Source organism: Delphinus delphis, chromosome 6 (assembly GCF_949987515.2).
Source record: "Delphinus delphis chromosome 6, mDelDel1.2, whole genome shotgun sequence".
In the NCBI taxonomy this organism is placed as follows: domain Eukaryota; kingdom Metazoa; phylum Chordata; class Mammalia; order Artiodactyla; family Delphinidae; genus Delphinus; species Delphinus delphis.
Window position 1 is genome coordinate 113,529,308 of NC_082688.1, and position 15,904 is coordinate 113,545,211.

At 40.5% G+C, this 15,904-nt stretch overlaps 1 protein-coding gene across 1 annotated transcript in view; it reads left to right on the forward strand.

Moving 5' to 3' along the window:
• Window positions 1-15,904, forward strand: part of LOC132427625 (probable ATP-dependent RNA helicase DDX60) — a 78,766-nt gene that overhangs the window by 19,925 nt on the left and 42,937 nt on the right. Inside the window, exons 10-17 of the mRNA XM_060015321.1 lie at window positions 1,404-1,509; window positions 1,961-2,076; window positions 3,682-3,842; window positions 7,586-7,838; window positions 9,935-10,101; window positions 10,640-10,798; window positions 12,410-12,559; window positions 14,827-14,946. Coding sequence (XP_059871304.1) covers window positions 1,404-1,509; window positions 1,961-2,076; window positions 3,682-3,842; window positions 7,586-7,838; window positions 9,935-10,101; window positions 10,640-10,798; window positions 12,410-12,559; window positions 14,827-14,946 — 1,232 coding nt within the window. The remainder of the gene's footprint in view (window positions 1-1,403; window positions 1,510-1,960; window positions 2,077-3,681; window positions 3,843-7,585; window positions 7,839-9,934; window positions 10,102-10,639; window positions 10,799-12,409; window positions 12,560-14,826; window positions 14,947-15,904) is intronic.

The following is a 15,904-nucleotide window of genomic DNA, read 5'->3' on the forward strand; positions in this document are numbered from 1 at the left end:
ACTTCCCCAAATATCATTATAGAAGTCAGAACATAATGAAATCATATGTTATTCTTAAAATACAGTTTTAAAAAATGAGTAGCTTGGACATTTTTCAAAATAAAAACGCTGATTTATCCATCATCCTGTCGTCACTGGAGACATTTCTATATCATGAATTTCAGGAAGAATAAAATGACCCCAGATGGAAAGTGACAAAGAAAGCTAAGGGATGTATATGTATAACTGATTCACTTTGTTATAAAGCAAACTAACACACCATTGTAAAGCAATTATACCCCAATAAAGATGTTAAAATTAAAAAAAAAAAGAAGAATGCTAAGGGGGGTTGGGGATGTATTGATACAAGTGTATTTTTCAGAGTACAGGGGAAGGATATCTATCCCCTTTCATTATGTCAGAATGAGTTCCACCAGACAGAGACGCTTGAGAGCAAGGAGTTTATTGTTCCCAGGAAGATCCAATAAGGGAGTGCTTAGGTAATACCAGGAAGAAAACACAGTCGGTGCAGGCTGTGTTATTGCGTAGGTTTCCACGTGGGCAACTACAGGTAAGTTTTACTGGGTGGGAATCCTAGAACTGTGTGCAAACCACTTTGGAGATGTCTTACCCAAAGAGCAAGGTAGCTGGGGTATTTACCTTGTGAGTTTCGTCAAGTCTCGGGGGCCATGAAATCCTTAGGACTCTGGCTGCGCCCAAGGCTGCAAGAAGAAAGTGCTCAGGGAGAGTTGTAGGGACTCGTAGGAAGGTTTCAGGCAAATGCAGGAACGGTGGACATCAAGGAAATACCGAGCAGGGCAATTGCAGCTCACCTAGAATTATGAACCAGACACTGGATAAAGGGGCATTTGTTAGCCAGCTGTTGTATATACGATCAATATGTGATGTGTGATATCCATCTATCATATGTAGGTGTACATGGGTGTAACATCAAGGAGGATGTAAGAGAAGACTAATGATATAACATAATTTCATTGACATCTGTATTTTCCCCCTACTTCTTTTTTATTTTTATAAAAGCATATATGAGATTTCTGAGTGAGACTTCCATATTTAAATTCCTTGTCTCATAATAGGAAATAAGAAAAGGAACAAACATTTGAAATAGGAAACATAGGCGTTTTTCTGTCTGTCAGTGTATCTCTTCATCCATCCATCCGTCTATCTATCCTTCTATCTACCTACCTACATGCCTAATTGCTGCCTATTTCTTTATATTCTGCCGTGTTCCAGAATGTTTTAGTGTGGAAAATAGCTTTATGGGAAGGGCTAGAATTGATTAACGTAAATAAATAAGATCAATGAAACATGATGTTTTTTTAAATGTGAAATTTTAGAAAATGATATGTAACATTGCTGTATGAAAGTTTCACATTTGACCTTGTCTTACTACTTTTTTACAGATACCTCCAAGGAAAAGATGGCTAATTTGGGTTTTATTCCAGTGTCATGTCAGGTGGTTGATAAGTTTGCCGGGGACCTTTTGAAAGATTTGCCTTTCCTAACGAGGTATGGGAGCCCCTGGGTGGAATGGATGAATGACTCATTAGAGCTTTTACAAAGTTGGACAGATTATTTATAAAGAGGTTATATTAGATGTAACCTGTGTTTGTAACACATAATGAGCTTAGTTTCAAATTTACCAATGTCTTGTGATCCTAACCAGCTTAAAAATCAACATAGTTTTAACCTTAGAGTAAAATCATTCCAGCTGTGTGTTTGTAATTAATGAATGAGTGGATGAATATTTGTTGATGTCCATGGCACGAGATATGGGGTGGATTCTGGGTTCTGAAGCCCCATTAAACTGCTCTTTGGATTCTATCACCCACATTGTATCTCGGAAAGAGGAAAAGTGGCTATGATTTTTAAAAAAATTTTTTTTTAAATGAGATCTATGCTGTGCTGTATTGGGAGGCACGCAGTTTAAAATGTGCCTATATTTCTTTTCATCTCATAGCGATGATCCTATTGTAACTTCACTGGTCAAGCAGAAAGAATTTGATGAGCTTGTGCACTGGCATTCCCACAGACCCCTTAGTGATGATTATGACAGGACAAAGGGTCAGTTTGATGGTGAGTTCTGCGATTCTGGTGAAATACCTTAAAATCTCTTTCACTTTCTGCCTTTTATGTTACAATGAAAAATTATCCTATTTCTTGAATAACAATAATGTACAAGGTACGTAGATATATGTCAGTAAAGAGGGTGAGGAAAGAGCCCCACTTTGCTGACCGTCATGTGTACAGGGGCACACAGCTGTCTTAGGAGCAAGTGCACAGAGGTGGCATTTGTCCCACAAAAGTTAGCAGCTGTTTTAAGCCAAGACAGTTGATAGTTTAAGACACCTGTGTGCTCCCTGATGGCAGAAATACTGAGCCTGTAGGCTTGCAAGCAGTAGCAGCTGCTTTCACGTCACCCGTAACAAGGGCAGCAGTTTACCCACCTTCACGCTCGGGATGGAGGCTGTGGCACCACTGAGAGCAAGTTAGCCGAGACTGACTTAGGGACCCTTTTCCCCGGCTCATCCCTTGTCTTCTTTTGTCTACCCCATGCTCACCCCCACCCTGCTTCCAGTGGACAGAACTTACCTTCAGAAGAATCTCAGAGTGGACCTAGTAAGCATGTTCCCACGGAACACTTCCCAGCCTGCTGTTAGAAACAACTACTAATATCCTGAAAAATACAAGGGAGTTTTTAGATCAATCATTAACATCCTTCGGAGCCGTTTGATTTACATATGTAGATACAGATATAGAAAAATCAGCCTGCTTAACAATCCCTTGAAGTGAGTGCTGTAGTTTTCTCTGGGGATGGGAGTAAGTCATACCTTGAGTGTTGGGATTTCCTATGCCATTGGAGTTTTCCACAGTGAGTCTTTCTGAGCTGCCAAGTTCTTGGCTCTGTGGCCATGGTCTGGAGTAAGGATTTTTCTGTCAAGTGATACAAGAAGCCGTGATACCCTAGATGGACATCTTCCTGATTTGGCCTTAACCTTCCCCCTTCTTTTTTTTTTTTTAATTAATTAATGAATTTATATTTTTGGCTGCATTGGGTCTTAGTTGCTGCGTGCGGGCTTTCTCTAGTTGCGGCGAGCGGGGGCTGCTCTTTGTTGTGGTGCACGGGATTCTCACTGTGGTGGCTTCTCTTGTTGCAGAGTGTGGGCTTCAGTAGCTGTGGCACGTGGGCTCAGTAGTTGTGGCTCGCAGGCTCTAGAGCGCAGGCTCAGTAGTTGTGGTGCACGGGCTTAGTTGCTCCGCAGCATGTGGGATCTTCCCAGACCAGGGCTTGAACCCATGTTCCCTGCATTGGCAGTGGATCCTCAACCACCGCGCCACCAGGGAAACCCTACCTTCCCCCTTCTTAACTTCATTCACAGGGCACAAAACAGAAGTAATGCCCAGAATCTGTCATTCTTTGTAGCATCTTGATATTTGCTTTGAGAGGTGTACAATAAAAGGGTGTTTTGTCCCTTGCATCCTTTAAATAAAGTAAGGAATCATTCTGTGGACAAGAGATGGTGTGATTTAAGATTCCTTCTTTAACAAAAGTCATCAGCCTAAGTTACTGTTCCAAACTAAAAAGAAAAGTACACGTGTGTGTGGGATGGTGTGAAGGATTAGTGAGAACGCTGTTGAAAATATGTAGTAGTGTTGCATTTTAAGCCTTTTCTTTTCCAGAAAAATCTAGAGATCCTCGTCATCTTAGATCTGTGCAAACGTATCATCGTTTTCAACGATTTTATGGGAAGTCATTAGAATCGGTCTCTTCAAAATTTGTTGTACCTCAAGCTATCAAGCCAAGGAAGAATTTCTGTGAACCCAAGAGCAAAAAGATACAGGTAGGTTATATTCATTCTATCAAATTTTTTTTTACTTTTCATTGTCCTTTATTGTTATTTGTTCAATCCCTTTGATAGTTGCTTTCCATGCTACGTTTTTAGAAAAGTAAAGGGATGGGAAAGATACTCCATGCAAATGGAAACCAAAAGAAAGCAGGGGTAGCTATACTTATACCATAGAAAATAGACTTTAATACAAAGACTGTAGTAAGGGAGATAGAAGGTCATTATATAATGATAAAGCTGAAAACCTGAAAGCTTTTTCTCGAAGATCAGGAACAAGACAAGGATGCCCAGTCTCACCACTTGTATTCAACATAGGACTAGAAGTTTTAGCCAGAGCAGTTAGGCAAGTAAAAGAAATAAAAGGCATCTACATTGGAAAGGAAGAAGTAACACTGCCTGTTTGCAGATGACATTATATTATATAAAAACCCCACCAAAAAACTGTCAGAACTAATAAATGAATTCAGTAAAGTCACAGGATACAAAATCAATATACAAAAATCTGTTGTGTTTCTATACACTAATGATGAACTATCAGGAGCAGAAATGAAGAAAACAATCCCAATTACAATTGCATCAAAGAGAATAAAATACCTAGGAATAAATTTAACCAAGGAGGTTACAGTACATTGAAAACTACAAGACAGTGATGAAAGAAATTGAAGAGGATACAAATGAATGGAAAGATATTCTGCGCTCATGGATTGGAAGAAAGAATATTGTTAAAATGTCCTCACTGCCCAGTGCAATCTATAGATTTAATGCAATCCCTATCAAAATTCCAATGGCATTTTCCACAGAAATAGAACAAACAATCCTAAAATTTGTATGGAGCCATAAAACACCCTGAATAGCCAAAACAATCTTCAGGAAAAAGAACAAATCTACAGGCATCACACTCCCTGATTTCAAGCTATATTACAAAGTTATAGTAATCAAAACAGTATGGTATTGGCATAAAAACAGGTACATGGGTCAATGGAACAGAATAGAGAGCCCAGAAATAAACTCAAGCGTGTATGGTCAATTAATTTATGACAAAGGAGGTAAGAATATACAATGGAGAAAAGACAGCCTCTTCAATAAATGGTGTTGGGAAACCTGGACAGCTACATGCCAAAGAATGAGGCTTGGAACCCTATCTTATATTATACACAAGAATTAACTCAAAATGGATCAAAGACTTCAAGACCTGAAACTGTAAAAGTCCTAGAAGAAGCATAAGCCATAAGCTCCTTAACATTGGTCTTGGTGATGATTTTTTGGATTTGACACCAATGGCAAAGGTAACAAAAGCAAAAATTGACAAGTGAGATTGTATCAAACTAAGAAGATTCTTCATAGCAGAGGAAACCATCAAAGAAATGAATAGGCAACTAACTACAAAATGGGAGAAAATATTTGCAAATCATACATTTGATAAGGGGTTACTATCTAAAATATACAAAAAACTCATACAACTCAATAGCAAAAAATAGAACAATCTGATTAAAAAGTAGGCAGAGTAACTAAATGGTTATTTTTCCAAAGAAGACATGCAGATGGCTAACAGGCACATGAGAAGATGCTCAACGTCACTAGTCATAGGGGAAATCAAATCAAAACCACAATGAGATATCGACTCACACCTGTCAGAATGGCCATCATTAAAAGGGCAAGAAACAACAAGTGTTGGCCAGGATGTGGAGAAAAGGGAGCCCTTGGGCACTGTTGGTGGAAATGTAAATTGGTGCAGCCACTATGGAAAATGGTATATTTCCTCCAAATATTAAAAATAAAACTACTATATAGTCCTGCATCCCATTTCTGGTATTTATCCAAGAAAAGAAAACAGGATGTAGAAGAGATCTCTGCACTCCCATGTTCATTACAGTATTATTCACAGCAGCCAAGATACGGAAACAATGTAAGCATCCAGCAAGGGATGAATGGATAAAGAAGATGTGGTCTGTATATATATTGGAATATTATTCAGTTACAAGGAGGAAATTCTGCTATTTGTGACAGCGTGGTTGAACCTAGAGGTGCTAAGTGATGTAGGTCAGACAGACAAGGCTGATACTGCGTGGTGTAACTTACATGTGGAATCCAAAAGAAAAAAAAGTTCAAACTCATAAAAACAGAGAGGAGAAGCATGGTGACTAGAGTGGATAACCATACATCATATCATTGAATTTGCTAAGAGAGTAGATTTTAAATATTCTCCCCTCGCTCCTCCCCCAAAAGATAAATATGTGAGTTGATGAGTGGGTTAATTAACTCAGTGGGGAGAACCCTTCCACAATGTACATGTATATCAAGCCACCGTGATGTACACTTTCAATATCCTACAATTTTTCAGTTATACCTAAAGTTAAAAAAATATTTGAGCAGACATGAGGACTTTTGCTTTAATAGTCAACAAGCCACCTCAGGCCCAGCTTGGTGGTCTTTGTTTTTCTCCTCGTGGCGACAACCTCCTTTTTATTTTCACAGCCAATTTGATCTTTAGTGAGACCATCCAATTAGAACTATTCCTTTTTTATTTACTGAAAAGCTTCTTTTATATAGTTTTTTTTTTCGAGAGAGAGAGGTTATAAAATAGAAAGTTGGCAAAAATTCTAATTACCTAGTGTAAGGTATAAAGACTGAAAAAAGTTTCATGTTTTTTTTATCTTCTACATTATTGGAAATTAAGTAAATTATCTCGTGGAGATTAAACAACCTCAGCACAGTGTAAATGTGCTTTTCCAGCAACACTTCAAGCTAAAACAAACACATTGTACCTGGCAAAGAGCCAGGGCTTGTCCTTGTCCTAACTGAGACTGAACCATGCCGAGCTATCCCAGGACAGGACAGTACATTTGGGAAGTTGAAACATTGGAGAAGCTCCACTGATTCGAATTAAATACTGAGAAAGTGATGACAATGAAAATTGACTTCATTAAAGGCAAAGTTTAGATATGAGTTTCATGACTAAGTAGAATAATGGAAGGTTTGTCAGTGTTCTCTTATGCATATAACAGTTCTCTAATTTTCTTTGCACATTAATAAGTCAAGTAGGTAAAAGTGTAGTAGAAGTGGGTCTATATTGTGTGTAAGTTGGTTGGAAATGCTTGTCTAGACAGAGCAAACCGGTTTATTTATGATATTCCTTCCTACCTGCCCCTTCCTCATTCACCCATAAAAGAGGATGAACTTGTGCTGTGCTTGGGACACACCGACAACTATTGCACATTCCTGTCTCATGACAAGGAAAATCACAACTGCATTGCGTGTGACGAGCATTTGATAGAGAGACGTCCGGGCAGGGGAGGAATACGTACTTAGGCTGGGAGAGTTGAGCAAGGCTTTGTGGAAGAAATATCTAGAAGCACAAGTTGGGGTAGAGAGGTGACAATGGGGAATGAAAGAGGAAGACCAATTCCCAAGAGATCAGGAGACAGAAAAACCAGGGTCCTGGTGTTTCTGATTGTATTACAGTTACTCTTCAATTTATAACCTACACCACTTAGAAATCTAGAAAAATTGTCTGCACAGAGGCGTCATAGTCATTAAGTTGGATTGTCCAAAGATTTCAATTCACAGAGGCTTCAGTGTTAAGAAACAGACACTGAAATGAAGATTGTGCCTTGTCAAGAGTGGGATGACGTTCAAAATAATCAATATACACTTAAAACTATTGTCTCATTCATGCAATGGCATCTTGGACTATTTCCAACTTGTTTTATGACATGTTTCCTTCTTTTTTGGGGCAGGAGACCAAGGCTGAAAAAATTGCTAGAGAGAATAAGGAGAGGCTGTTTGCCAAGGAAGAAGAAAAAGAAGAGAAAAAATGGAATGTTCTGTCCTTTTCTATTGAGGAGGAAATGAAAGAGAATTTAAACTCTGGAATAAAGAACCTAGAAGATTTTTTGAAATCATGTAGAAGTAGCTCAGTGAAATTTCGAGTTGAAATGGTGGGGATTACTGCCTGCTTGAGAGCGTGGAAAGAACATTGCCGTGGTGAAGGTATGTGGCTGTGAGTTCCTGTTGATTTGTTTGTTTGAATACATTGGAAAAGAATAAAAATCTAATGATGATAACTGTTATTTATTAACTGGAAGTCTGTGTTAGAAGGCTTAGGGAAGCCTTAGATGCATTATCTGATTTTGTCCTTGGAGAAGTCCTCTCAGTACTACTACCTCTATTTTATCAATGAGCAATGAAGTCTCAAAGGGGGCCCCAGTAGCAAAGATACAGCACATTCATAAGCAAATTCAAATCAATTCCTTATCACTTACATGTGGGATCTAAAATATGACACTAATGAACTTACCTACGAAACAGAAACAGACATGCAGACATAGAGATCAGACTTGTGGTTGCCAAGGAGAGGGGGAGGGAAGGATTGGGAGTTTGGGATTAGCAGATGCAAACTAGTACATATAGGATGGATAAACAACAAGGTCCTACTGTAGAGCACAGGGAACTATTGGAAAAGAATATGAAAAAGAATGTGTATGTATAACTGAATCACTTTGCTGTATAGCAGAAATTAACACAACAATGTAAGTCAACTACACTCCAATAAAAAAATTCAAATCAATTCCCAGTCAGAGTTTACAAACAACCACTTAGAGAGTTGTGGGCCTCGTTAAGGGGACCCACAGATGGCGAGGTCCCAGGGAGAGTCTGTCATTCATCTCTGAGATCTGAAGCGCGAGCATTTTCTTTCTGGGCAGAACTCGGCTCATGTTCGCCTGGCATGCTGAGTTCTTCCAGAAGTTGCTGTGGTTTCCATGTGCTCTACTTTACAACTGCTACAATAGATAGTAGAAAAGAAAAGAAGAGGCAGGAAGAGGCAGGTAAGAGAGAAACATGGCTGGATAGAGACGTGTAGGTTGATGGCAGGTGAAATGATGAGGGGCCAGTATGCCTCCAAACTGACAGTACTTCCGAGTACACCTCATTGACCGGTCTGTCTTGGTCGTCTCCACACTTGAATCCGTTGAACACGGGGTCACTGGGGGTTCTTCTCGCCCCTACCCCGTCATTCTACAAACTTCAATCTGCCCCTGCAACGACAGACTTCGCTGAGGATTTCATCCCAGGGAGAAGCATAAGACTTGGCCTCTGTGGGTCTCTCTAAGATGTTGTGTCAGGATTTGCAGTTGCCCTGAGAGAGATCAGGATTAACAGTGGCTTAAATTTCTTTTGTAGCCTGTATAGCATCAGCATGTGTTTGGTAATATCTGTTAAATAGATAAAATGTAGGTTGATTGGAAGAAAGGGCGAATCAAAACTGCCCTAACATGTGAAGTATGAAAAGACCAGCCGTGAGGGGGACTAGAAAGGATGTAAGTGACTGTAAAGAAATGGACAGGGATTAGCAAGGTTTGGATCTGGTAGGTGTAACAGACTGAATTTAAAGGCTCCAGTGATTACACCAGATACTTATCTCTGGTCACCATTAGGGTTCAATAAATGTTGCCAAGTTTTTTGTTTTTTTTTTTTTTTTTTTGCGGTACGCGGGCTTCTCACTGTTGTGGGCTTCTCACTGTTGTGGCCTCTCCCGTTGTGGCCTCTCCCGTTGTGGAGCACAGGCTCCGGATGCGCAGGCTCAGCGGCCATGGCTCATGGGCCCAGCCGCTCCGCGGCATGTGGGATCTTCCCAGACCGGGGCACGAACCTGCGTCCCCTGCATCGGCAGGCGGACTCTCAACCACTGCGCCACCAGGGAAGCCCAAGTTTTTAACCAGATATTTAGACTCATCTGGACATTTTTCTTTGAACATGGTAGAGAAGACATGGAAACATTTGTATTCCTTAGAACTTAGACCAACTTGGGCTTTAGTGATCTTATTTCTATCATGAGCTACAAGATTGTCCTTTTTCCCCCAACACTTACAGAGCTACATCTCAGTTATCCACAGAGATGTCGGAATGTGTTTAGTTGCACTTTCATTTTATTGAGTTTTCTGTATTCCAAAACCTCCATTAATGCTAAGTAAGACAATGAATTTAATTGGGTCAGGTTGATAGCCTGAGTGAATAATCTTGGACAATCAAACATTTATTATTTTTGATGGCCTTTATAACAGTTTTGCTGTTTATTCTTTACCAAGGTGAAACCACAAAAGATTTAAGTATAGCTGTTCAAATGATGAAAAGGATCTACTCCGTGATGGAAAAATACCCAGAACTTTTGCAAGAGGCAGATCGGCAACTCATAGCCAGATGCCTTAGGTACTTAGGATTTGAGGAGTTGGCAAGTACTTTGCATCCAGCGCAGGTAATGTTTTCAGAATAGCTCCATTCTAGTAGAGTAATTATTAGGTGCACCTCAAGTGTCTTATAAGCACAGTTACCTGGGTTTTTTTTTTCACTGAAAATATTTACTCCAAGTTCATAATCATTATTAGTAATCCAGCTCCCCCAACTTGAAGTAACCTAGAATTAGAAAATTTTACAAAAGCTTCTCTGGACAAAAATGCCAGATAGTCTCTGCAGACCCTTAAAACTAATCCTGTGTTTAATTCTAGCAAAACATTTAAAAGCTATATTGCGACTGTTCAGTTGTCTTGATATCAGGTTGTAGCTCAAGTGCCGTGATGGATATCTGAAGATCTTGATGTGTGCTATTTACTCTTAGTTAAGATAATGATTTAGGTGGTAAGAGATTTCTTCAATGAATATTGCAAACTTTGAAAGATGGTAAAATGCTTTTCTCGTAAAAATTAGTTTTCAGTTATTTTAAAAAATATTTTTAATCATTTAAAGGATGTTATAATTTACAATCACTTTCAAAATGGGCTTGTAAACTCCTGTAGGTCACAGAAAATGACATGAAGGAGAAGAAGAAGAACAAATACTCAGTTGGCATTGGGCCGGCTCGGTTTCAGTTGCAGTACATGGGCCAGTATTTGGTACGAGATGTGAGGAAAGATCCAGACCCCAGAGTCCAGGACTTTATTCCTGACACCTGGCAGGTAATGACTGGATGAAAGAAACATTTTTGTATTTGATTATTAAATCTGATCTCAGGAGCTTCTCATGATTCCACACAGCACATTTGGCATGAAGTTCTTCATGTTGAGTCATCTTATTTAAAATTGTCATGGGAAATGTCAAATGTAGACTTTTTCCCATTTAAAGAAAGTGAATTTCTCATATCATCCATTTTTCATAAATAGACCATTTTCTTGGAGGTACTCTGATGGATTCACACGTATATATTTGAAGTTCTGTCTTTGTCATCCGACTGTATCATTATGGAGGCTTCCCTGTGTCTGCAGGATATCCTATGTAAATATAGAAATGTGACAGAGACATTCAAGGAGTTTAAACAGTAGAGACAGTTGTTTAGATATTTACAGCCTGTACCCGTGACCATAGTAGCTACTTTTCTATAAATAAGTGTAAAATTAATATTGATGGCTAGAAAATTAGGAATAAAAGGGTGCGTTTCTGCATTGATTCAACCTTATAAAATCGCCTCGAACCTTATCAGTTAAACATGTTTGGCTATGAAAATGCCATTTCAGAGGTTCAGTCTAACAGATGGTCTTATCAGAATCTGACTTTATCGTCCTTGTGTTGATGATGCTGGAGTGCCTCAGAAACTCCCTGCCTGCTGTTCTGGGGCAGGGGGACCAGGTCCTTCCTTCCTGAAGTGCAGAACACGAAGCAGCTAAGGACCCTCCAGGTATCTACGCCCGCCTCCGCTGCACTTCTTCTGATGTCGCCTTTGCTCTGAGGTGCGGCCCAGAGTGGACCAGGATTCAGAGAGTGTGCAGGATGGGGCTTTGGGGGGCTTTTCCATCTTCTGCCCATCACACAGGCTAATGATCCTTTCACTAGTCCTCATTTTGATGAATAAAAGAATAGGCTAAAGGGATGGGAGTCTGTTTGTTTGTTTTTTTTTTTTTTTTGGCGGTACGCGGGCCTCTCACTGCTGTGGCCTCTCCCGTTGTGGAGCACAGGCTCCGGACGCGCAGGCTCAGCGGCCATGGCTCACGGGCCCAGCCGCTCCGCGGCACGTGGGATCTTCCCGGACCGGGGCACGAACCCGTGTCCCCTGCGTCGGCAGGCGGACTCTCAACCACTGTGCCACCAGGGAAGTCCCGGGAGCCTGTTTTAATGAAAGTCCCACATGCCCTCCAAAGTACAGGCTGGCATCCTTCTATTTAGAAAGTACAAGATAAGTAGTAAAATGATTCTTCATTGATTTTTTTTCTGTTCAGCTACTTTTTCACCCTTACAAAAATACATACTCTTAGATCTTCATTTCTCAGAGCCGTTGTGCACTTAGTCAATGACAAGTAATCAGAAAGAATATCTACCCAAGGACAAGATATTTTGTTCAGACCCTCTCTCTGTTTTTCACACACAAACCCACCTCCAGACGCTTAAAAGCACTGCAATTCTCTCTTCTGGGGGAGGCCGTGAGTTCTTCACAAGTCCCCGTGTATCTTTTGGTGTGTTTTCAACTCGCAGCCACTCCTTTGTGGCTCAGAGAATTATGCTGGAAGTGTCTTAAGGTATTTGTTTTGCTAACGTGCTTCTCGTGGCGCTGACACAACGGTGCTCTGACCCTGCAGCGAGAGCTCTTGGACGTCGTGGACAAGAATGAGTCTGCGGTCATAGTGGCCCCCACGTCCTCAGGGAAGACCTACGCCTCCTACTACTGCATAGAGAAGGTGCTACGGGAGGGCAACGATGGGGTGGTCGTGTACGTGGCCCCCACCAAGGTAGGTCTGGGGGCTGGGGGGTTGTTCAAGTGACTTAAATTTTCTCTTTCACTCCCGAACCTCCTCTTTTAGTTTAATGCACGTAGTCATGTGGTAGATCTAGCTCTCTTTATTTTTTTTCGCCATTTATTTTTTTCCACTTTTATTGAGATAAAATGGACGTGTAACCTGTTAGTTTCGTGTGTACAACATAATGGTCAATATTTGTATGTATTGTTAAATGATCACCCCCATAATTCTAGTGAACATGAATCATGAATCACCTCACATAGTTATACATTTTTTGTTTCCTTGTGATGAGAACTTTTAAGATCTGCTCTCTTAGAAACTGTCAGGTACACAATACCGTATTGTTAACGATAGTCACTGTTACATCCCCAGACTTATTTATCTTATAACTGGAACTTTGTACCTTTTGACCCCCTTCACCTGTTCTCCCCGCCCTTAGCCCCACCCTAGCCAACCACCAGGCTGTTCTGTTTCCATGCGTCTCACTTTATTTTCTAACCTGCATTTTCTCCTTCCAGTCCGAGAGGCCAAAGTAATACTTCCCTTAGAGCACTGTGAGGCAGAGGTCTGGTCCTGTGATCTTGTCATTCAGCTTTTTGCTCGAACTGAGAGAAGCATCCCGACTATGTCGGGCAATGTTGAGTCTTTGGGAACCCCGCGTTACCTCTGCTCTTGATGGGATGCATCCTGTCTGCTCTTGGGCGTCAGTGCCTGATGTGTTTCTCATGCCAGGTGGTTTTGCCATATTTCTTTTATGGCTGGAACCACCTAATGCCAAGCTTAAATACAGAAAGTATGATCTTTGTCATTTAGGAGAAAGGCTGATTTACAGGAAGTATAAGTTTGCATATCCTCATTTACAACCCCTTGTTTTTAATGCGATTACTGTTAAGAAAGCCAGATTTACTTGGGATAACTTTGATTCTACAGATTAAAATGAGATCTCACTCCATTTTAGTTCCTAGGAAAATGTGGCGTTGAGTGACTTGGGATCGGGCTCAGAACCAGACTGATCAACATGATTAGTTGAAATTAGCACTTTAGTTTTGATTGTAACTTTTTCGTTTTTCATGGTTACGAAAGCAGTAAGTGTTCATAGCAGGAAATTAATAAAATATATCAAGAAAAATGAAGCTTACTGGAGGTGGAATTGGTAATTCAACACAATACATATTCCTCTTCTAAAAGTTTTAGAACCCAAAGGTTTTAGAAGCCAAATTACTCTTCTAAAAGTTTAAATCCATTTTTATTCCCTCTGACAGTATATGGAAGTATATATATCCTCTTATTTTTTTCCAACATTCCTATGATCTTTAAACATTTTTTGCCATACTGCTAGGTAAAAATTTCCATCTCATAATAAATCTGCATTTCTGTGATCACTGATTGGGGAGCCTTTCCGTATGATTTCTGGGCGGTGATATTTCTTTAATCATGAACTACTTGTTCATGACATCTGCCCATTTTCTTTTTCTTGTAGTGGAAGGGCATTGCCTTTTTATTGATTGGCCAGAAGTCTGTATAATAAGTATATTACTTTTTCTCTGTAAAGTATAACCAATATACTTTTGTCATTTTATCTTTTTGCTATATTGCGGTTATATCAATGATATTTTGTTGATATCTTTGTGTAGTCAGATCTATCAGTATTTCCGTTTAGTGTTTCCGAGTGTGTTCAAACATATGAAAATGTCCGCTTTCTAGTGTCTTTATGCTTATGTTTTAAAGTTTACATTTTAATCTAGGTGAGACTTTTTTGGGCATAGAGCGTGAAATACAGAGATGTGTATAGGTTTGCACACGCTCAGATTTCGCTGGCCACCACCTGCCTAGTCCGGGGTGTGGGTCCCCTGTACACGCGCAGGTAGAGGTCTGGGGATGCCCCCAAATACGAGAACCACACGTCCATCCCGGCTGCCCTCCTTGGCCGTTCTACATAGACTCACGGTTTCTTTCTGAGCCTTGGTGGCCCAGGTATCAGCTGTTTGTTTCTCATGCGTGGGCAACATTTCCTGCTTTTTCCCTCTGATGAAGCCGGGTTTTCCCATTTTACATTGGGTTGAGGTTATAAGTGAGTTCACGTGTAGTCACAGAGCTCAAAGACAGCCCGTGGGTTAGGCAGATGGTAGGAGAAAGGGGTGATGAAGCTTCCTGCCCTCCCAGCAGTACGTAATTTTAGACAGTGCCTGTCGTTCTCTCTCCGAGGTTTCCCCTGTACTTTATTATGTGATTAATGGATATTTTCCCCTGTCAATCAGGCCCTTGTCAATCAGGTGGCAGCAACTGTTGAGAATCGTTTTAGCAAAAATCTGCCAAACGGTGTATCTCTGTGCGGTGTTTTTACACGGGACTATCGTCATGAGGCTCTAAACTCCCAGGTAGGACATACACTAATTAATGCATTTGTTATTGAATTATATGATAGTACTTAGAAGTCTCTTTCAGTAGAAATGCAGTATCTTGACAAGGGCTTGTAGAAGTAATTTTCTTGAATTTATAAAAGATGAAGTGGCTTTAGAGAAAATTTAACAGTGTTATATTCCAGAGAGTAAGAAATGGAGCTCATCTTTCTCAGGGACACTTAGCTTTTGATTGCAGATTTCAGTTATATTTCATGGCATCATCTTGGTTTATAAGTGGATCTAAAATGATCTGAAGAACCCCATGTTATAAAAACTGACAAACTGATTTCCATTCAGAATAACTGTTTCTTGACCTTTCTTGATGGGAAGGATACTCATCATAATTTCAAACTGTTGTATTTATGGATGGACTTCGTGGTGTTACGTAAATCAGACAGTTTCCCTCCTTATTAAACTCACTGAAAACAGTTACAGCTAAACAAAGTGAAAACGTGACTCTAGCACATTGCATGGTAGATGTGAGATGTGACACCCACATCGCCATTTGTGAGAGCACCGCTGCCCAGGGGCGGGGCATGAGGTCCGACAGAGGCCGGCTGTCGGCCCCTGTGCTGGCCCACTTTCGGCACCCTGGGACTGAGCGGGGCTGCGGCAGAGACACTGGCCATTTCGGCTGCGTGTGGAGTAGCACTGATGGCCGCCATGCGCTCCAGAGTCCAAGCTAGGTGGGCCAACGCGTCACCAGGTGTGTTCTGAAGTTCACCTTCTCCCTCTGCCCCATCCTCTCCCAACTTCCATAGTTGTTCATTTTTAATCAACGGTTTTCAACCTAAACTGAACCTTGGGGTCAGATTTTGAAGGAATAAACCTGCAACAATGAACTCTTCCTATTATTACCGTGAATGCTTATAAATAAGAATTTAAACTTCAAATCTGATATCTTACCATTTTGACCTATAAAAATTGCAGTGTC